Here is a 22627-nt window from a genome sequence, read left to right as displayed (position 1 = left end):
CTTTCCATCTAGGCACCCAGCAGTCCTCCTCCGATACCGCCTCCCAAGGTTGGCCGAAAGGGGGGTGGCCAGATCCCCTCCCATGCTGAGGCAGCCTTCAAGGTCTCAGCTCCAGTCATCCGGCCCACTACAGGAGGACCGGCAGCAGGGTGTCCTCTCAGCACAGGCCAGCCCCATCAAGTTGAGGTGTTCAGCGCTGTTCATCCAGATAGTGGGGTAGGTGGCCCAACAAACCATGCTGGTACCCCCCAGGTAGGGCCCACAGCAGGGAGGCAAACCCAAAAGGATCAAGCTGCCAACGCCCCCGCAGAAAGGCCAGCAGGACATGTCTGTCAAGGGGGGCAGCTCGAAGCTCTCCACCCACAGACTTCGGCTCCCTCCTCCACGTGACTTTCCCAAGGCTCAACGAATAGTGCCTCCCTGAGGAGGAAATTCACAGCAGCGAGGCGGCATGGGCAGTCGGGCGCTATGAAGCAGTGTTATCAGGGCCGTGACTAGCACTGAGGCCTAACAGACACCATTTTGGGTGCCAAGCCGCAGTCAGAAATCAGCCTGTCCCCCGGAACCACAGCCTGGATCATCACCTGCTGCAACATCACATGGCCGCTCTACCAATTCTCCAGGTTGGCAGCCCCCTGTTTGTAGAGTGCCGGGAACCTCCAGCCTCTCGCAAGAGCCAGAGGCGGGGAGCGGTGCTTGCTCAGTGCACTGCCTTCTTGGTTGGCAGCAAGCTCCATGCCCCCTCCACTCATCTGATATCATGTCTATGGTCAGCACTACTAATGTTTGTACTAGATTCTTAGAAGGAAATTTGCCTGAATTAGACTCAGCATTAGCGTCACTCATAGCCCAGTCTTCATTAATTAGTGGCTCATATTTTGCTTGTTTGGTCAGACTGTTAAGCCATTTTTGTATACCAAAGAGACTTGCAGGCCTACCAACAATTGCTGTTCCCACACTTTACGAGCATCCCCAGCCCCCTTCCTGCTTGAGCTTTGGCATCAATGTTTTCAAAAATAAGATCAGCAGTCTGTGCTGTCCTTTCCTTTGATCTCTTGGATGGTTTGCTGGTGCAGGCAATGCGAATGATGAAGAGGCTGTGTCAGATGAGGAGAAGCAAGTCTTTAGTGAAAGGTTAATCACAGGGATTAGCCAACAGCAGCAAGTCAGCAACCTAGCTGTGGCCATTCACCCCAACCAGCTGGAATAATTCACTGGTGTATAATGTCCACATAGACTGCCTGATACGCCCAGAGCCAAACATGTATGGAGGTATAATGAACATGGAGCAGCCACCATGACTGGCATACAGCAGGGCCCTTCTGAGTTCATGTCACAGGATTCTTGTTGCTGTGCTGCCACCCACAATGCATCCTGTCCACCATCTTACATCTGACCCCCCACTTCAGATTCCTCTTTGGGATGACCCACTGTCTCAGCCGCAAGGCAAGAAACAACACCCAAACCTCCACAAACGACAACTTCATGCTTGGAGAGTGAGCAGAACCAACTGAAGGACTTACATCTATTGTCTGAGGTGGCATTTTGGCTACTTGCAGCCCTTCCACCAAATCAGCTTATTCAGGAAACTGGTCCAAGTTTGTCACCTGATATGAAGAAAAGCAAGTTGGACCTCTACAGGCTACATTGACTGATATGCATTTCTTTCGTTATCTTTGGCCCAAGGAGACATTCTGTGAGCACTGCTAACGATTACACATTGTCTCTATTGGACGTACTTCATTTCCCTGATTCGCCTTCAGTAGTCAAATTTTCTTTTATGATGCGTTTCTAAATTGAATTTCATATATCTTTTACCCTGCTTCCTTCATATGCTGCAGTGAGGCCTCAACTTATTTCTAATGTTCTTGATGTATGCTGCTTTCCAGCCTCTTCAGGATTGTACTTTGAGACGCTTGACTCTAAAGACTGTGTTTTTCTTTGACTTCTACACTACGTGTCGGTGCGCTGCGTGCCTTGTCACTTCAGCCTATTTATACTAACTTTTTACAGACAAACTGGTGCTTGGGACACTTGCATACTTTCTTCAGAAAGTGTTGTCACTTTCCATGTGGGGCAAGCCACCATGCTTCCTGCGTTCTTTTCTCTGCCACATACAGCTAATGGGAGGAGGGGCTACACCAGTTAGATCCACGGCATGCCATTGGTTTCTGTATTAACACAACTAAGGACTATTAGGTGGATGATCAGCTGTTTCTTGGGCATACTGTGAAGAAAGAAAAGTCTGTCCTTCTCCCAATAGATTGTGATCTGCGCCTAACTGTGATATGCTCTGACCACAAAAGATCCTCCACTGGGCATTTGGATTAATTTAACTAGAGCACAGGTCAGTAATAGCACTTTGGCTCGGATCCAGGGGCATAACTTCAGGGGGGTGTTTGGGGTGTTACACCCCCCTACAAAATGTATTCTGTAGTAAGTGGTTAGGTACAGGTGTTTTTAGTCCGGTATGATGAAGTGTCTTTTGGATGTCACCTGGGTTTTTTCTCTCCCTCATCTCTGTTTTAAAAGCCAAAATAGAACTGAATTATTTTGAAATATGTGGTGTTCTAAGAGCCCCTTTAAAGCCACCCTCCTCTGTCTTTTCACTGCCCCTTAATCGTCCCTCGTGTCCTGTTTCTCATATATTGTGTTTTAATAAGATTTCCCAGTGTTCCTGTTCGGAATTCTGAAGCTCCTCCCTATTACCCCCATTTCCCACCCCCAACCCCACAAATCTTAATGACCAAGCAGTGCCCCTGCTCAGATCATTCTGGTTTCAGACATCCGCCAGGCAGCAACATGGGCATCTGTTAATAGTTTTACCAAGCACAATTGCATCGGCTCCCAAGTCCATAGAGATGGTAATTATGTTCGACGGGTCTTGCAAGACCTTCTGCTGTAAAAGTCACTCCACATTCCCACCTTCTTTAAGGGGCACTGCCTTGGTATCAGTTCAGGAAGTGAGAAATCTGTGATTAGAGGTATCCATCTGGGGAATACTTTACTTACCTTTGAAAAAGCTCCCTCTGGTGGATTCCTTATCTAACTGCAGATTCTCACCACCTGCCCACCTCCTTATTCTGGGAAGTAAAGCTTCAGGAATTAAAAGATCCCAAGTTAGCCTTCACACACTGCAGTCGAAAAAATCACTTCAGTTAGCTACCTTCTACATTCTTTGGGTGTGGAGTATCTATTGATTAAACTGATGCACACGAATGGCACCTTTATGGGGCTTTGTGTCATCATGTCTGGCTGCAGAACAGGGTCACAACGAAGGTCGATAGTGCAACCTGCCAGCCAACATGAACTATTTCCAGATCCAGACAGGATCCAGAGGAGATTCACATGGTGATGAATTTGTGGTTAAACAAAGCCTTCACCAGAAAGAGCATAACGGAAGGTAAGTACATTATTCCTAAGTATTCTAGCAAATCTCCCCTGAATGAATGTAAAGACAGATGTGTGTCTGGAAAACTGCTATCCAGCTTGATATTGTTCATTGTGCATTGACAGTGTGTCTTGTGTTTTGTTCTGCCATCCTTCCTCTTAGCCAATAAGACCTCTCCGACATCTGGTGAGGGAACACGCCCTGGTGGAGTGATCCATGTGTACAGTGAAGACATCACTGACAAGGGAGCTGGTAGCTTTATTCCATACTGCTCAATGGCACAGGCACAACTCTGCTTCCATGGACACCGAGACGCAGTCAAGTTCTTTGTTTCTGTGCCTGGTAAGAATATCCAAGGCAAACGCAACGTATTACAATAACAAAGTATAAATGTTACCCAGCACTAATAAAGGTACTTTCACCTGAGAAAATATGGGGATGGTTTATGATAAGCCAGTAATCAGTGTCTTTGTGTGCCATGTGTAGCAGTGGTTGTGTGCTTAAAATTATGAATGCCATTGTTAGAGCATTGGCATTGGATGCGAACACCACTGTATGCATGTCATCATAAGTGATTGGTACTTATTAATTATTGTAGGGTTGCAGTAACAGGTGTGTATTGAATGTACAATATTGGCCACTTTGACAACACTGGCCAAACAATTAAGTAATGAGTAGCAATGGGTAAAGCTTTTTTCTTTGTATGATCACTGGAATATCACTTCATGCATATGCGCCCAGTTCCTTGGCAGTGAAGGAAAGCTATTTATAAAGCCAATGGAAGCAAGGACCTCATTGAGAAGTATCTCTATGTATATTGTGAATTAATAACGTGGTATTATTAACAATTGAAAACAACAAATGCCCTGAGGTCAGGGAAACCCCAAAATAATACTATGCAAAGGTGTGTTTATGGAAATCTGCTTGGTGGCAAAATAAGCTGGATCCCTAATTTAGCAGCCTTGAGGGTGAACGAAGCATTAGAAATAACTGTATTACTTTAGTGCTACCTAATAGAGACCTCAAAGTACTGATGAGGAATGCTGAAATTAATTTACGGTGCCTGAGATACCAGTTTAGCTGTGGCATTGTTACTGGTACGCAGTGGCTGAAGCGTGTAGGCATAGGCCTTTGAAAATAGTGTTTTTATAATGCCTCTGGTAGAGAAGAATGATTTCCCCACACCTTAAACAGCTCACTCTAAAAGAATATTTGATCTTCTTAAGATAATCAAGGCATAAAAATGTGAGTTAACCATTCAGTTAGGCATAGAAAAACAATAACTGTTGGAAACTGAGTAGCATTGCACAGTCTTTGCTTGAAAGTCCGCAACACCCCGTGCTTTGCCAGTGCTCCTTCTTATTGTTGAGATCGTAGTCAATCTGTGCCCCAAACAGAAATTGTCCTTGGAGTTTCTTTTTGGAATAAGTTACTTTTCCTAGGGAGTTTCTGGGGGAATCATTTAAGCGTAGATCCTGAACTCACAATTAACAAAATTATTTTGTGTTACGGAATTCATGGAATGCAGGATGTGCAACGAAAACATAGAAATTCACATAAAACGTAATTTGAAAGGAAGTTATGATGCACCCCTTACTCTCCAAAATGCATTACTCATGATATATGATGTCAGAGAATAAATCACAATTGATGTCGTCCTCAGATTAGATTAGATTATGGTTTTATTGCACAATTAGTTCAAATCATTACAATGTAAAAACCCTTACACATAAGTAAAAGCAACTGCAATAAAAAAGCAACACATTAAATATGTCATTGAGTAAGAGCAACGATAAAACGAGTAATACGTTAAAATCGAGTGTCTCAGAAGGGAGACAGTAGTGGAAGGGCTGGTTCCCCCCAACCTCCGTGATTCCTATTTCACCCCGTCTTTTACTGTTCTGCTCCGAGTGGGGGAAGGGGAAATTAGTGAGTCAATTCCCTTATCAGTGGCTGGTTACGCGTTGCGAGTTAAGAAAGTTCTGCCCGTGAACAGTCTCTTCTGGTTGCCGAGAAGATAGGAGTGCTACTGCAGCTTTCATAAATTTCGCGAAGCGGGCAGCCAACTGTGCAGATTCTCCTCTCCATCACACCTCCTTTTCCGGGTCCTGACGTTTAAGATATGCCAGAGCCATCGAAGCCAGAACTTCCTCTGCGGGATCAATTCCTTGCAGATACAGAGCAAAAGGTCAGTAATTCCTCTCCCTTAGCCCAGAGCTGGCATTGCCTGTCCATTACATCCAGCAGGTTTCTCTGCTCCTTACCAATAGGAGTTCAGCTGGACTAACCAGGAGCACAACCCTTTTAACTGCCATTGGATTAGTTTGTGGGGCAGGGAAAGGTAAAATGGAAGGGACCCTGGCTCATAAAGCACTGAAACCAGACTACCATGCCCGAATTTTTTCACGGCTTGTGCATCATGATCTGCCGATACTAGCCTAGCCTGTTTGATCAACGGCTTAGTCATCACGGGTACCAGCAGTCCACTTGTGCAGATTGCGCGTGCTTCTAGAACTTCCAAGCGTGTTTAAAAACTTGTGCCAGTTTGTTGCCAGGCAACTTAATAGTTCCCAGATTGAGCTTTTCAGCATGCGCTCCTGCACCTGCGCCTGCTTGGCTTTCAGGCTATAAGCTAGGAACTTGTCTTTAAGTAACCATTGCTACGAGGCCCGAACTCTAGACCACTTTGGGCATGTGAAATGCAATTTAGAAACAAGAATACTCTTTGAAATCAAGATGACTGTGCTCTATCCTGCCAGTTGGCCAATCTGTCTCTGAAGTTCAGTGACCTTAGGCCATAGTAGGGAGGAATTTACATCCTATTCCCTTCAAGAATTAGGATAAATCTTGAGTCTTCTTTGATTTTCTTACTTTGCAAAAGGCCCATTCTACGGAATTGGGCGGTAATGTGTACTGCTAAACGGCCTCTGTGACCCAGCCAGACTCCCAAGTATTTATAGGTGATCACTACCCCAATCACTTTTCTCTTGATGACCCCTTTTTTACCAACTTCCAGGAGATTATCATCACTTTTGTTTTCATTGTGTTTACTTTCAGCCAGTTGGCCTTGCAATAGGCAGTTAGCACTGTGAAGAGTCTCCGGAGGCCAATGGGTGTTTGATCTAAAAGGACCATATCGTCTGCATAGTGGAGTAATTGGATTTCAAGGCCGGACATTTTAGGTAGAAATACCCTCACTGGTGCCAGATGGTCTGGAAGGCCAGTCAGGTACAGATTAAATAGGAGTGGTGCCAGTATACAGATTTGCTTCACCCTTTTTCTGTCCGAATTTTACATGTGGTGGCCCATCCAGTGCTGACCCTTATCTTTACCCTGATGTCAGAGTAAAGGGTGATAATTGCTCTTAGTACATTTTGAGGGGAGCCTCAGGTGCCACGTTTCAGCCAACATTTTGGCCGTGACACAATGTCAAATGCAGTCTGGAAGTCAATGAACCATGCATATAGGGCCCTTCCCTTTTTTACTATTGTGGCTTCAGTCAGATTAGAGATGCAAATAAGATTGTCCTCAATATGGTAGCCCCTTTGGAAGCCAGTTTGAGATGGAAGATTAACTTCCTTTGTTCTGCTAAGGCTTGGAGTTCTTCGTTTAATATGTGGGTGTAATACTTCCTTTCGATGTTCAGTAGTGCGAACAATCGGTAATTCCCCAAGCAAGATCGCAATCCTTTTTTGTGGATCGGGACCAGAAGTGAACCCTTCCATGTCTCAGGAATACTTCTTCCTAGTCAGTATTCCTGGAACAAAGGTGCCATCACTGCGGCCCATCAAGAAAGGGTCCACTTTAATTCTGCGGCTGGGATGCCATTGGTGCCAGCACGCCGCCTGCTAGCATTGACTTGATGGCTAGTGCTACTTGAGCCGAAGTTATTAGTAGCGTGTCCTCACAGTCTGGATCAGGGTGCATTGTGGGTGTGTTGCTCTTCTCTGGCGGTTTGGGCAGGCTGTAGGCCACTGTGGGGTCCATATAAAGAGGTAAATATAGATTTCCCATTCCCCAAGGGCAATGTTGATGACAGTCTCCTGGTGATCTGGTTTGAAGCATTTGTTGACAATAGCCAACATTTCCTCTGGTCCATTGATTATATTACCTCATATGAGTCGACCCACCTCTGAGCTTCCTCTTCCCTCCTTTGCACATAGAGGGCTTTTCTATATTCTGGGCAAACAATAGCGACGGGGACTACAGCTGTTTGTTAGCCTCCATGTCCTTGGTAAGTTTCACAAGGCTTTATTTAGGCTACGTTTTAATATTGTTTTTTGATATTTAATATTGACTGCTGAGTTAGACTTTACAGACAACTTGCCAATTTCTGTCTCACCCAAGCAGTCTAGGTTTTTTCTTAGGTGGTCAGGCAGGGACTCCCAGAGATTTGCAGTTATAGTTTCCCAGCTTGCTCGCCAGGTCGTTTCCAAGAAGAGCTCCACAATTTACTCTTGCTTCTCTTGATTCACAGTTGACCACTTTATTTTCTTGATGGGCTCAAGCTGTTCCTGGATGCTGAGGGGACATGTTTTGGGGTGGGTCGGCCATGAGGCCCGGGATTCACAGGTAAGAATTGCGTGGTCACTGGCAAAGGAAGGGGTCATGACGAACCTGGTAATATATCGCAAATAAGCCAACGACACCCAGATGTAGTCCAGGGTAGCCATTCTGAAGCAGGAGTTGTGAGTGTAAGCTGCGGGCCAGTCTGTGCTAAATCTCCCATTTAGTGAGCACTGGCCTAGTTGGTTTAGAAAGGAGGCCAGGATAATTCCCTAATTTTCAGCTCCTTGGAGTTGCGTATTAATCAGGGTATGGTACATATTTGAACATCCAGGGCCACGAATGGGGTGTTTGACGCTATAGGCATAAGGTTTGCGTTAAAATAATTTTCCATCACGACCCACATATCAGCTGGGTGTAAGGCTGATAGATCTTTCAAAATAGGAAACAGTGTAGCTATTGTTGCCTGTCTTCCTACTTTTGCTCTATGGAGGTAGATACACCCTAAAATAATAGTAGTTACCCCAGTTCTTACACTGCTAGTCTTTGCCAGTGAAAGTCTGCTAAAAATATAGTCATCAGTTTCCTGAGCTGATTTTCAAGCTAGGGCTTGTTGCTTGGTTGAGATTTGTCAAGGGCTAGGGTTGGGAACTGAGAATGTTTGGGAGCCACGCCCAATCCAAGGATCTCAGTGCTTGCATGACGCAATAACGGGCACCCCCTTTTTTGTTTGTTATTCGTAGATTCCCTTCTGTGCTTGGTGGAAGTCTGATTCCGTCTTTGGTGTCCCTTAGATAGATCTGGTCATAAACATGCCTTGTAATTGTTTCCCTTCCCTTGGCAAAAGGAATTCATTTGGGCCATTATGCTTCTCTGTTAGAAAAGCAGGATATTTCAGAGGGGCCACTTCTGTGACTTGTATTCCCCAGTTTTCTAAGTGCTTTTTGTTCCTTCTTAGAGCACTTATCAGTGAAGGTTATTTGGATGCGCTCATGTATCTCCCCGATATCTGGTGGAAGGAAGGCCACTCCATCGATATCGGCATAGGTAATATTTTCCAGTTCTGCAATATGGGCACAAAGCTTCATGACATTCCCTCTGTTAAGAATGTCCCACTTCCCTTGCAAAGCGAACTCGGGTATAGTATGATCTTAAGATCACAAGAATTCACGGATGCCTGGTCGTTGTACTGCGCTGCATCCTGTCATTCAGCTGATTTGAGGGGCGGTCTAATGGCTTCCTCGTTGCGATCCTGGTCCAGGGAGCTATACCTGCTGATGTTCTGCGGTAATGGCTCAGTAGGGCCGCCTTGTGGGGATGGTCTCATGGGAGTTACTCCAGGGCATTGGTGTGGTGCCAGAGCATTACCCTAGCCTCCTGTTCTCCATGTTGTGTTGATTAATTGCTTTTACACCACTTGTATCCGCTTGGATAGCTGCTGTTTATGTCCACACTGAGGGCTTTTCAGGCGCATTTGCCGTGTTGCATTTAATAGTGTGTTTTTTGCAGCTGTGTTGTGATTCGGGCGGGTTTCCTGTTTGTTGAGGTAGTCTTAGCATTTCTTTACTTTTCATATTAGAGAGGTTTGTAGTAAGGGTGTCCACCTCCTCGTTGTTGTTATTTTGGTGGCTGCAATTGGCGGAACTATTTAGGTTTGTTACATGACTATCAGTTTTTCCCTTTGGGTCCTTGCTATCAGTCTGGAGACAGTGCAGATCATTCACTTCTATAGTTTTGCTGCTTTTATACAGTTTTTTCATTTTTTTCTTGTTTTTCCTTGATAGGGGTAGCATCCCATAGCCTGATCATTAGCACCAATACTTGGGGCTTTGGATTCATTGGTAGAGTGCTCCTCTCCGTGTTTTTGATCCTGCAGATGCTCCCGCTGAGCCACGCAAGTGGCTGCCAGTGTTGACAGTTGGTTAGTTCGGTAGGGAGTTGCTTGGCTATTGGTTGGCCCTAACGTTTTTAGCTTTTTGGCCTCCCGAGTTAGTCTTGCTGAGGGCAGCCTGCTTGCCCTGACCGAGAAATTGAAGCTTTTTGCAGAGACGGATCATTTCTGACAGCTGGGCCCCTAGTTTCGTTCTTCAAGTCCTCAATCAAGGTACTCATAATTTCAGGCTACGATTCTAGTTTCTTTATAATTGGGCTACAGTGGCATTGAGTCGTGCCTTTGAGTCAGCTGTGCTGATTCTTGCGCTCTAATTATTAAGCTGTTCAGGGGGTTCCAGCTTGCTGTAGATTCTTGTGATTAAAGATGCCACAGACTGTAATATACTTATTTGGACGTCAAGTTTTTCAGCGTGGAGAAGTGCTACATTGACCATCAATTTCAGTGCCTTTTTGATGTTTATTAAGGTGTCATAAGATAGGGATGAGGGAAGGCGTTCTTCCTCCCTGTCATATTTGATTGTTGAAGCTTTGTTTTTTTGATGTATGAAGCATGACCTGGAGAAGCTTGAGCACCAACTGGCTGGCGAGCATCTCTGCCCTTGCTCCCTTATTTGGATTGTCTCAATGACAGTGTTTTACACTATGGTGTCTAGTGGGAATGACGTTGCCTGGGACGTATCTGTGCCTGCCTCTAAACTGTCCTGTACTCACTCCTGGGCTAAAATCTCCTCTGTGTCACTAGCACATGGTGAGCAAGTGATCATGGCTGGGTTATGCAGTGGTTGTATGTGGAGATATTCTTGGGCCCCTGGCACCGCTAGTGTGCGTTTTATGTTAGCCTTTTTATGTTTTCCGCAAGCGAAGCTGGACGTGGGGGTGGTGGTGAGGTTTGGCTGTCCTGTTTCACTAGAATCTCCAGCACCACTGGAGTATTTTTTTGTCTTTCCTTTTTTTGAAAGCTCTACAACCTGAGCCTAGGGTGGCTTTGCCAAAGGTTCTCATTCAGGTTTCTCTCCCCCACCACTTATCATAGTGATAATCGGTGTCACCCATATGCTCCTCTGGGTGTCAGTTGTACTTGTTCACTCTTTCCCTGCGAAACTATGATACTTTAACTGCAGTACTACGATGAGCATCATAATATTGTGCATTTTTTCCTCCACAGGAGTACTGATCCAAGCTTGGGGATTCCTGGGGTAGAGCGAGTTGGCTCACCTTGGCAGTCGGGCCCAGATAGCCTCGAATATCGTTCTTGCGTTTTGCTTGTGTGCTACCACCCCCAACCCAAGCATGGAGCTGTGTAGGAGTGCCTGCTATTGGAGTCGGTTTGTTGCTTAGTACAGTTTTGGGTGATACTCAGGGTGTTCCCTGTCCCTCTTTGCTGAGATAAAACATCTTAGGCCAGATGTATGATGCAGTTTTGACAGTTGCAAAACGGCCATTTGGGCCGTTTGTGACCAGTAAAAGGCTTCTGGCCATGTACCATCCCTATTTTGCGTGTCAGTAACTTATTACAGACTCACAAAATAGGGATTGTGACTGGCTATTAGGAAGGGCCATGAAAGAATGTTTTGCGACGGAAAATGCGGTCGCAAAACATTCTCCATTACTACCAACCTCAAGTTAGTGGTAACCCATTTGCCAATGTGACTGCAAACATTTTTGACGAGCGGGCAGTGGTCCCACGGACCACTGCCTACTCTTCAAAAATGAAAAGAAAACTTTTAGTTTTCTTTTTGTAATGCACCCCATTTTCCTTTGAGGGAAACAGGCTGCATTACACAAAAAAGACTGCTTTATTTAAAGGCAATCACAGACATGGTGATCTGCTGCCCCTAGCAGGCCCCTAATTCCTATGATTGGAGCCATTCCCAAATGGTTTGCAAATTGCGACCTACCTCATGAATTTTAATGAAGCAGGTCTCTTGCAACCCATTTGGACATCTCAAACAATGTCAAACACACTGCACCATCCCAGTTTGTGATTTCCTAATAGCGAATCGCAAAGATATGCTATTAGGGAATCGCACACCACTTTTTACATACATCTGGTCCCTTGTCCTTTTGTCTTTTGGCCATCTTATGAGGGCGTTGGCGCACCCGCAACTGCGTTAATGTGGCATTTCGTGTTCTCTTTCTCTTAGGTGTCTGTGGAATTATTGAATTGTGCTGTCGCCTCTGGGAAGCCTTTTAACCACTGGTTCTTCCTTGTGCTTTAGGTCTTGGCAAATTGAAGGCTCATGTACAGCACCGGCACTCGCCTCTCTATATGCAGAGTTCCAAAGAAATGACCAGGAGGGGGGCACGAGTACGCAGAGGCCTCGCAGGGACACACTGTGAGGGTAGTTGCCAAACACAGGCACCAATTTGGATACTTAGATGCTTAGGTTATGATTGCGGTGTCCTTGAGGTTGGGGGGCCCTGGGTGTGTGAAGCAAGGTTATTATTAAAGACCAGTGTTGCTTTTCTGGTCGTGGTGCGCCACCATACCCCGTTTGATGGGGGGGTCTTGTCCGGTCCGAGCAGGGGAGGGTCACGAGCATGCACTAGTGTTTGGGTGGCCCTTCTGCCTTTTACCTTGTGATCTTGTTCTTGGTGGCTTTAGGGGGAGAATTAGAGGCCAGAGAACTCATTCATATAGCAGTTCTAAGTGATGGAGAGACTGCGAATGGTTGTGGGACTCCCACGCATGCTGAGTGCTCCAGAATTCACAGATTGGGCCCGAGTGCAGGGGGGAGAGCGCACTCAGGACACAAGCTGCACCCTAACCTTGTAGGGCCACTTCTGCAAACCTGGTGCTCGACCATATACAAGGCCTAAGCCTGTATTACTTGCCGTACTGTGATTCCAGGCGCCCCTTTTACCTCTGTGGTTCCCTGCAGCGCACTCGAGTCTCCTTATTGTTTAGCTCCCCCTGGAGTCCCTCCTGGAGCTACCTTAATTAACTGTGTAGTTTCAAAGGCTTCTTTTATATTTTGTCTAGTTGGTGCCTGCTTGTTGGTGCTTATTACTGGTCTCAAGAACCTCCCCTCACTCTTGTTCTTTGTCAGCTTTTGTGGCTGCTATTTGTTATTGTTGTTGGGGGGGGGGGGTTGGCGAGCAGACAAGCAGCAGCAACGAAGGGACCTGGGCTGCAGCAGGTTGCAGTGGGCTTGATTGTTGTAAGAGGTGGAGAACAGAGGAGCATCAGCAAGCAGGGAGGGCACCTTGCCTGTGGTGAGCTGTGGGGCTAAGGGTCACTATAATGGGATGTAATGAGCCGGAGAGGCAGTGAGCGTGCTTTAGACAAGGTGCAGGCAGCGTGAGCGGGATTGACAGCACACCTGCAATGCACCCGCCCTCACCGTAACCTACCACAACTCTTCCTGCGCCCCTCCTGAAGCTCTTTCTGGGGCGGAAAGATCCCGCTCACCAGGATCAATAGCAGTTGCTGCTTGTGGCTGCTTTCCGCTCCTGTCCCTGCCCCGTTCCTTGGACCCACACCTCAACACCACACTGTGTATCTGATGCAGTCCACGTGGCTCCCTGCTCCTCCCCTCTCCTCAGCAGCAGCATCTCTGCTGCATCTCAACAGCGTGCTACATCACTACCTTGTTAGGTGGCATTTTATTAGGAGGGACTGTTGTGCTGTTTACCTCGTAGGAACTCTTGACTACTGACCCACAGCAGATTGGCATTTGCTGCTACGGGCAACTAAAATGGACTGGTATTTGTTGAGCCAGGGAGGAGTTGAAAAACTGATGCCCCTGATGGTACACGTTTCCTGCCAGACCCCATGTCCAAGGACTCAAAAAGAGTAGGGTCTCTGCCTCATCAGTGGTTGGGGAGGTTGGCCCTGTCTATATGCAAACCCTCTAGAATAACCCCTAAACCTTCTGTTGTGATATGGGATCTACTTGAGGGGAGTTAATCACCTTGAGGAGTATATATGCTATTGTCAAAGTGTGCCTCCAAAGAGGCGGTGTCGTGCCGCGGCCTGAGCAGGAAGATTGGCTCGGGACGCGGCTGGGGCCACGGTTCGTTTTCTTGGCCACAGGGCTTGCCGCAGACCCTTTTTCCTGCCTCATCTCGCTCCAGGCCCTAGATTGGGCATCGGGCCTCGGCGAGTTCAGGGCGCGGCACGCCCTTGAAATTAGAAGTGGGCGCCCATCCCTCACTTACCTGTTGTTTCTCTTTGTCTTTTTTTCTCTACTTTCTCCTTTTCTTCTTTCCTCCATTCTTCCAAATAGAAGCCATGTTCTTCTTTCTCCCAGCATGTCCTTCTTCTACCTCTTTCCCTGCATGCATTAGGTTCCTTTTCTAAAATGGCATCTTCATCTATTTTCTCCTATAATCCTATCCCAATCCAACATGGCGTCTTTTACCTTCCTGTATGTCACTTCCTGTTTTAGGGTATATAAGGAGTGGGATTCTTGCTTTCCTTGCGCTGCAACACTTCCTTTGGTGGTGATATCACTCCGGTTGTTTTTTCTCCAGCCTTTTTCCTCGCCTGTTCCAGTTTCTTCCAGTTATTGTTTTCTTTTTCTTGGAAGACTTACCTTTTTCTTGTGCTTATTCTCTGTTCCAGGGAGTTCCAGTCATAGAGGTTTTTTCTCTTTGGGTTTTTCCTCTGGGACTCCTTCTGGAGGGCATGGACTGCCTTTTGAAGTCCCATTGTCAGCAGCACCAAGGCTACCAGAAAGGGCCACCCTTACCTTGGTCAAGGCAGAACCTACAAGGATCGAGACCACTCTGCAGTTCCAGTTGGCCCGAGCCGTAAGCGACGAGTAAAACGTGACAGGCGGTATTCATCAAAAAGCATGTCCATTACTGAGGACCCGGTGGCCAGCATTCACACGTGTCTATGAAGGACAAACCTGGTGCCCAACACCCTAAAAGGCTATCTGTAGAATCCAGGCCATTATGGATCATATTTTGCTGCATTCTGTCAGTCATGTATTGTTTGGGCACCCTAGGTCTTATGGAACTACTGGCAGGTTCTTGCTGGCCATATTAATGGAGCATGAGTGTAGTAGTCTAGCAGACAAACTGCAGTTACAGACCATAATCCTAGACTTTTTGAAGAAAATATACATTTGCAGAAGGCATCAATTTTCTTCAATTCCCTATCCTGTGGAGTAGTCAGACATGACCTCGGAATAACTTTACTGGTGGAGGTCAGAACAATATGACTTCCTGAGTTGGGGTGCTAGTTAAGAGCCTCAGGCTACCAGGTGCTGGTCTGTGACGGCTGGCCACTGCCAATTCACAGGCGGATAAGAACACGCTTCAACCCAGTTGCTATCAATGTGTTTGTTGCAGCATTATTAAAATGAGGCATGTCGCTGGCCAAGGCTGAAGAACTTCAGTTAGAACATTTGTTTTGGTTTCAGTGGGGGTTAGCTATAATTCTAATCTCTCAGCTGCCTTCCAGGACACAGCTGCAAACAAGGCACTTTCTTCCACTGGAGGCCTAAGTGGTGAGTCAAACTCTTATCTTTAGAGAAAAGTGTCAAGTCCACTGGCCTTCTGTAAATCCATGTGTAAGGCCTCATCAGTACAATGAGGGGCAAGGAAGCCATCCCCATCATTAACATCTTGGGGTGCCCCCTGCTGTGGCATGGTATCAGAGTTAGAACCAAACAGAAAATGGAGCCTCTGTTTGTAGTTGCAACACACAAGAGGCACATAATGTCTGGTTGTGCTAATGTGATCTCACATCGCAATATCAGTTGAGCTCAATGCCAAAGTCAGACATCGGTGTCAGTATCAGGCCATCCTCTGGCACTGTCCCAGCATGGTGGGAAATGGCATGAATCAAGGAGTTAGTCTTTACCAGAGTCGGTATAGGCCTGGTAACAGATCCCAAGAGGAGAGATGGTGCTGTAGAGGAACCTACTAGCAGTAAACTGACCGTAGGCCTTTGGGGGGGCCAAGAAGTGTACCAGAAATTCTAAACATGCGCTATTTGAAGCTATTAACTTGTTACAGGGTCGATGATGGCACAAGAAAAACTACAGATTGGCCAGAGATCTTGAAGATTTGCAACCTACATTGTTATGCCCTGACTTCAAGTCCTTGGAGTGAAAGTAGCGGGATAGTGTTGAGTCTTGTTTCGTTTTCTAATGCTTACAGTTAGATTTGAACTTCGACTTACCAGAGGACTTAAAGTGCAGAGTTGGGGAGCAAGATCAGGACGCAGGCTGGGAGCATAACAGGGGCGTACATGAGGGTCTCGGCTTCTTCTTGTGTTCAGTGACTTGGAACTTAGAGATCCCGGTCCAAGATGCATAAAGGCACACCAATCACATGGCTTAGAGTGTGTCCTGAACCCAGACACCAAAGACGCACCTCATGCGGATCTGTGACCGGCATGTACTTTCTGCAGTCGTGGCACTGCTTGAAACCTGTTATATTTGGTGGGGACGTTGCTTCCTTGACAGTTTAGTTTTCTGAAATCTGACAAAAACGAGAGCAGAGCTCCGAATCCGTGCCATAAGGTGTGGAAAGAAAAGAACTGATGTCAGCGTGCAGGGGTGAAGCTAATATGCAGCTCTGCTTCATCACTTCCAGGGTCGTATGGAGCCAGAGCAGAGCTGCACAATGCTACTCCTGGACACACAGTAGCACTACTATGGAAAAGTTCCAGATCCGGTCTGTCATGTGGGGAATTGTGGTTAGAAAATCCAACACAAGTAGTTTTATACTACAACTTTAAACCAAAGAATGACATGAAATGTATTATTTACTCAAAGTCTGCCGTTACACTAGCACATACCACACAAACATTTACTAATACAATACAAGGAAAAGCATCTCAATTAATGCCTGAATCATTGGTGGCATATACATAACCTTAGAAAATAATCTAAAAATATACATATATATCTTCCTAAGCTTGGTTTTGGAAAGTTGTGTACTAACTAACTAAGGGGCAGAACTATATAGGTTGGGTTATGAAATATGCATTATGCCCCTTGATTCTGACAGATAATTATTCATAAGCAAGAAAGCAACAATGGCTGCCAAAGGACATGGCCAAGAGCCATGCCTTGGGCCTGGTGTCAGAAAGCTACTCACAGCATGTACCCGGGCACACAGTGTCTCTGAACAGGTCATGCCTAGATGGAATTAGGAGTAGGAGAACTGGCTATAGGATGTGACCAACACTGTAATGCTTAGCCTTTGGCAATACAATGTGTACTGGTTGCAAGGGCTGGACAAAGCCCCTGAGCCCTCTATAGGCATGTCAGAAGGGCACCTGCAGGTTCTGGGACGTGGGGGATTGGATGGAGGATATGGCTGAAGGCCATGCCGTGCAAATTCCACTGGTCATTGCTCATGGGCATTAGCCAGGCAGGCCTGTCCTAAAGAAAAGTATATGTTCGGCCATCCATCCCGCATGTGCCACTCTTCAATTACATATTTAATTTGTGATACATTAAAAATTCCGATTAAAATTGAGGATAAAAATAATGGAGATGATGAGGTTGCGCTCACCTTGTTAAACAATTATTTTAGGACGTGTCTCTCTTTTTGCAGGCTATCATTGCAGGTGTCATGTAGACTATCTTATTGGTATAATTTAAAGTTACACATACTTATAGGGCCAATAAAATCCGATGGAATGCAGGTTACTTCAGGTTAATGCAGGTTAATTTAGCACTGGGTGCAAATTCATAACATTTTAGAGGGTTATTCTTTCTATTAGGTGTCCTAGTCTGCTCAAGCAAAGGGCACATACTTGAAAAATTTTAAAGTTAGAGAGTTGCCAACCAACAGTCTACCCATCCTTTAATGTCATATTTTTACACTGACACCTAACATTTTGATTTCCATCACTTGCATTGACATTTTACATTTAGCGTTAGGATAAGAGTTTAGGGAAGCTTACAATGTAAAGACATTAACAATTAAATTATAATAATGTGGTGGGAAAATATTTGCAGTTTTCTTTAGTGATAAGTAGGAGTATGATGCATTTGACAAATGAAATGGTGACGGTTTAGGGCTGTAGACATAATGACAAATATTTCACTCGTAATTGAAAACACATTGCACTGAATTCTGAAAAAATATTGTCAGAGGGCAAACCAAAGCCTATTTACTGAAACTACGAGAAGAAAATACTGGCATGCTTTGCATCATGGATGTTAAAGAGCACCTTCCAAGACCCACCCAGCGTGATTGACATGTGTGCCATATTATGGTCTATTTAATGGTCGGAGACCTAGTTGCATCGGTCGCTCTCTAATTAGTCTGCTCTACTATAGGTATAGTTGCAGCTCTCTTGACATGCGGCAATTCTACAGTGTGGGTTATGTCACCTCGTTCACTGAGAAGAATGAAATATCATTGAAAGTGAAAAACCTATGGATTTTCCATGGTTCAACCTGGATTATAAATAGGGCTCCCCGTTTTCCGTTTTTAATGATGTTTACAGATAAATAAAGACAGAAAACATCGTGTTTCCTGTCTGTATTTATTTTTAAAAGCAGAAAAATACAGATAATTAAGCTTCTTTTGACTGACTCTCCATGCTGAGATTAATGACTTTCAGGCCAATAGCGGTACATATTTGCAGCATGGGGAATTACAGACCTCAGTGAGATTTGCTTAAATGACTGCACATCTCAGCATGTATTTGTGCTATTACTCCAGTTTTTTCTACTGGAGGTTTATTATGTTATTATTTTTAGCTCTATATAATGTGCTAAAACCTGACAGGCATCAAAGTATGAGTGCACCATTATCCTTTAAATAAATATGTAAATATACGAGTAATCACCTCATCGGTTCACACAATTAATAAGGATAAATACCAGTAGGATAGCCAAAAAATAAATATAGATAAATATAGACCGAAATGTTCAAAAAATGTTCAAAAAATAAATACCATAAAACCGAGAGCCATAATTATTATTGTATATATATATATATATACATATATATATATTTTTTAAAAAAAAATATATATATATATTTATATACATATATGAAAAAGAAAAAATATAGATATATATAGACTTATCATTTGTAGATGTCATTCAGGAGATGTTCTCCACCCATCTCTAAGCATCTTCACAGTTTTTATTCACCAATGCAGTTGCTGCTTTTGAGTATACCCCTTATTTTAAAGGGAGCATGTGTAATGCTGCGTATAAAATATATTTAGCTCTTGACTTGTTGCTTAACATATCATGCATAACGTGCCTTCATTTGTCGCCACTGAATTGATCAGAGCTATATGACCAATTTGTTGTGATACTATGGAGTTTAATGGAGTTTTTTGGTTTTGATATTATGGTGTTTAAAGGTACGTGTTTGGTGCAATTCATCTTTTTGTAGTTAACCCACACATCTATGCAGGGGCTCAGGTAATGGAGTAGTCAGAAAAAGTGTACGACTTTAAAATGTTATTTCTCCATTTGCAGGAAATGTCCTAGCAACCTTGAATGGAAGTGTTCTAGACAGCCCCTCTGAAACCCCTAGTACAACTGCAGAAACAGAGGAGCAGAAGTTGAGGAATGTCCTGGTCCTGAGTGGTGGTGAAGGTTACATTGACTTCCGTATTGGTAAGTTCTTTATTTTCCGCTTTTGATAAATAAAACATTTACTTTTATCTGATGAAGATTCATGAACTAATTTACACAAAAAAGTATCCTGCTACCTTCTTGACTTTGAACCCGTTTATCTCGAAGGAAAGGCAACCCAAAAGGGTTGTTTAGAGACAGGTGATTCGGTGCTCTAGTAGATGGCATGGTGATGTGGTACCCTTGGCGTGTGTGAAAATAGGCAAGTGCCTCCACTAACCCATATATGGTGCTAGTATACACCATTTAGGGCGTTAATACATACCAACAATACCTTGGAAAGGCAAGTAGTCCTGCCTGAAATTACGTTTTGCAAAACATCTCTTTTTTGAAGTTTTATAGTTAGGAGACAACAACAAAAGCCTTAACGCCTTGAACGCAGCAAAGCCACTATAATCCAGTAAAAGGGATTTGGTGGAAGGTGAGGGAAGGGTGGATGACTGGGGTCCTGAAAAAGAGGCGAGGATCAGTTGAAGAGCTGGAGAGCTTTAAGTCTAGGAAGTGTAAAGCATGTGTATTCCAATCAGAAGAAGTATTGTATAAGAGGATGCCAAATGCGGGTAACTGTCCCCCCTGTATGGGCTATTCTGTAGTACAACAGTTCCATGGCTAGGAATTCCCGTAGACGTGTTAACAATATGGGTGTGAGTGGGGAGGCAGGTTATTTCCAATGTAGTGCAATAATATGGGAGATCAAGTGCCACTCCGCATGAGTCATGGCTTGTACAGAATTGGGGTCAGATGCCAAGTAGCACAGTCGAGTCTGAATCTGGGATCAGGTAGCCTGTGGTCCCCTTAATGTGGCTGAGGATTTCTTTCCAGAAGGTAGTAATGCCGTGGCATGACCACCATATATGTATAGAATCCCCCGGCAACGAGGAGCAGCGCCAACAAAAGGGACAGGTTGAGGGAAAGATAGTGTGGAGTCGAGTAAGAGTGAGGTTACAGCGTGCCATAACCTTAAATGCCATTTCCCGTTGGGATATGATTTTCATGATCCACTGGTTTTCGCACCCTAAGCACTCCCATTGCTTTGTGGGCAGTTTGTCTCCAATGTCTGCATGCCATTGTGATTAGCAGGGGTGTGGGTGGAGTGCTGGTGGACCAGATATGTGCGCAGGATAAGCCCGCAAGACCCACTGAAGTACCTAACCAAGGCCTCGTCACTGTCAATTTGCGGGTGGCCCCCTCTTGTGCACTGGATGGTATGAGAGCCCAGTGGCAAAGCTGATAATATTGTAAGCTGGTGGACTCAGGAAGTCAGACCTCCAGGGGACATTGTTCGAACGTCTTAAAGAATTCTCCCTCAAAGAGGTCCCTATGCATATGGCAATCACCCTCTCTCAAGAATAGGGTTGCAGCGTGGGTGAGAAGTCAGGATTGCGCAGGGGCGTTGGGTGAAAGAAGGGAAGTGAGCCCACATTTTACCGCAATTTGTCCCAAATTTCTAGGACAGTTTTTGTAGAAAAGGAAAGGTAGGCACTGTCTCATATGTCTGAGAAGCCACGCTAAGTCCCAGCGGCGGGCAGCAGAGAACAACATGGTCCATATGCAACCAGTGCTTGTCGCTTTGACGTACTATCCACTCTCAGGTGAAATGCAGGTGTGCCGCCCAATAATATTCAAGGATGTTAGGGCATCCAACTCTCCCTGGTATGAGGGAGCATCAGTACTGTGTTAGAGAAGCAAGGGTGCTCCCTCCACCTCAAAGAAAGGAGCGGATGTCCCGTTGGGGCACAGGACCTCGTCTTGCGGAATGGGTGTGGGGAGGCATTGGAAGAGCTACAGTATTTTTGTCAAAAGGGACATCTCTTTTTTTTAAATGTTATAATTTTGCAAGAAACACAAATACAGGTCATCACAATAATCCGTAAGGAGATGCATACAGTGCAAAATTGACATCTTGACTGCATTCAAGCATCCCAACCAAGAAACCTGGATGGGTCTCCCGCGGGTTTTCAAGATGGATTTTCGACACTCGGGCCAATTGGCCCTCAACCACATCACTAAGGTTGGAGTGAGGCGAGACCTAGTTACTGGATGGAACTAGGGGCCCACTGGGAAGGCTTGAGGGATTGGACTGGCGGGAGGTCTGCTAGGGGGATGGTTAAGTTCAGAACCTGAGACTTGGTCACCTTGATCTTGAAGCCAGAGACTACCTCAAAAGCTTGGAGTGCATGGACCAGTGCTGGTAGGGATTTCTCTGGCTGAGTGAAAGTCAGTAGAAGGTCATCTGCAAATAACGCATCCTTGAGGACATGTCCACCAAAGGGTGTCCCCACTATATCCTCCATTTGTTGAATGGTAGCTGCCAGGCAGGCTGTCAGGCTCAGGGCCTTCTGGAGCTCTTCCGAAGAGACAGGATTTCAAGCAGGTCAGTGTGGGAAGCGTCTAGTGGGTCCCACTGGCACCCCACCAAGTAATTGGTGATGGCATCTGGGGGGGGGGGCCTCCATGCTAGTATAAAGAGCCTGGTAGAAGTCATGGAAGGCCTGTTGCTTAGCTTTGTCGGAGGTGGCCCATACACCCAGTGTCGGATAGATTCCTGGGATGTGAGCACAGGCTCGTTGTTGCTGAAGCTTGCATGCCAGGAGAGTCCCCACTTTATTACCCCCCTTAAAGTACCTTTGTTTGAGCGCAAGGAATGTACACTCTGCCTTGTTGGTGTGGTGCAAGCGCAATTGACCCAGCAAGAGGGCTAACCAGCATTTTTAGTGCGCCAGGATCGGGCGATGTGGTCCTGGCTTTCCAGGTCTTTGATCTCTTCAGGATCAGTTTCAACCAGCCTAGCATGAGTGAAGTGATGAATTAACAGAAAAAGGGAGGAGGGGCTTCCTCACGGTGACATGCAGTCTAAAAAAGAAGAAGTGCACATCTAATAAAACCATGACATCAGGCCAACTGGCCCTAAACAGTTGATCCAGAGGTGTATGGGGACAGTGCATGACAACGTCGGCTGACCAGGGGAAGTCACTCCCTAAGGTTCTGGATTTGAGGGACAGGCTGACAGTAAATGTATGTCTGGCGCCCATCAGACCCCCAAGGCTCAGGATAATTAGGGCCAGTGGTAGAACACAAAGTCAAGCTGGCGGTGCCCGCATTTCCACTCGCAGCTGGCAAGGGACAGCCAAGAGTGCTGGGCATCACTTTCTCCGAACAAGAGACCATTAATATGAAGGGAGGGTGCCTTGCACCAGGCCACCGGTGAAGTCGTCCATCCGCAAGTGTCTGGGCCAGCCATGGGTGTGTGATCTGGTGTGCTGTA

At 45.5% G+C, this 22627-nt stretch overlaps 1 protein-coding gene across 6 annotated transcripts in view; it reads left to right on the top strand.

Annotated features, from left to right (window-relative positions):
• The window catches only part of MAPK8IP3 (mitogen-activated protein kinase 8 interacting protein 3), a 729083-nt gene that overhangs the window by 662791 nt on the left and 43665 nt on the right, over positions 1-22627 (top strand). For all 6 annotated transcript variants that reach the window (XM_069210571.1, XM_069210567.1, XM_069210566.1 and 3 more), the window contains 2 exons: positions 3554-3733; positions 19204-19344. In XM_069210571.1, the coding sequence (XP_069066672.1) occupies positions 3554-3733; positions 19204-19344 (321 nt within the window). The remainder of the gene's footprint in view (positions 1-3553; positions 3734-19203; positions 19345-22627) is intronic.

Source organism: Pleurodeles waltl, chromosome 10 (genome assembly GCF_031143425.1).
Source record: "Pleurodeles waltl isolate 20211129_DDA chromosome 10, aPleWal1.hap1.20221129, whole genome shotgun sequence".
NCBI lineage: Eukaryota > Metazoa > Chordata > Amphibia > Caudata > Salamandridae > Pleurodeles > Pleurodeles waltl.
This window is presented reverse-complemented; position numbering and strand designations above follow the sequence as displayed.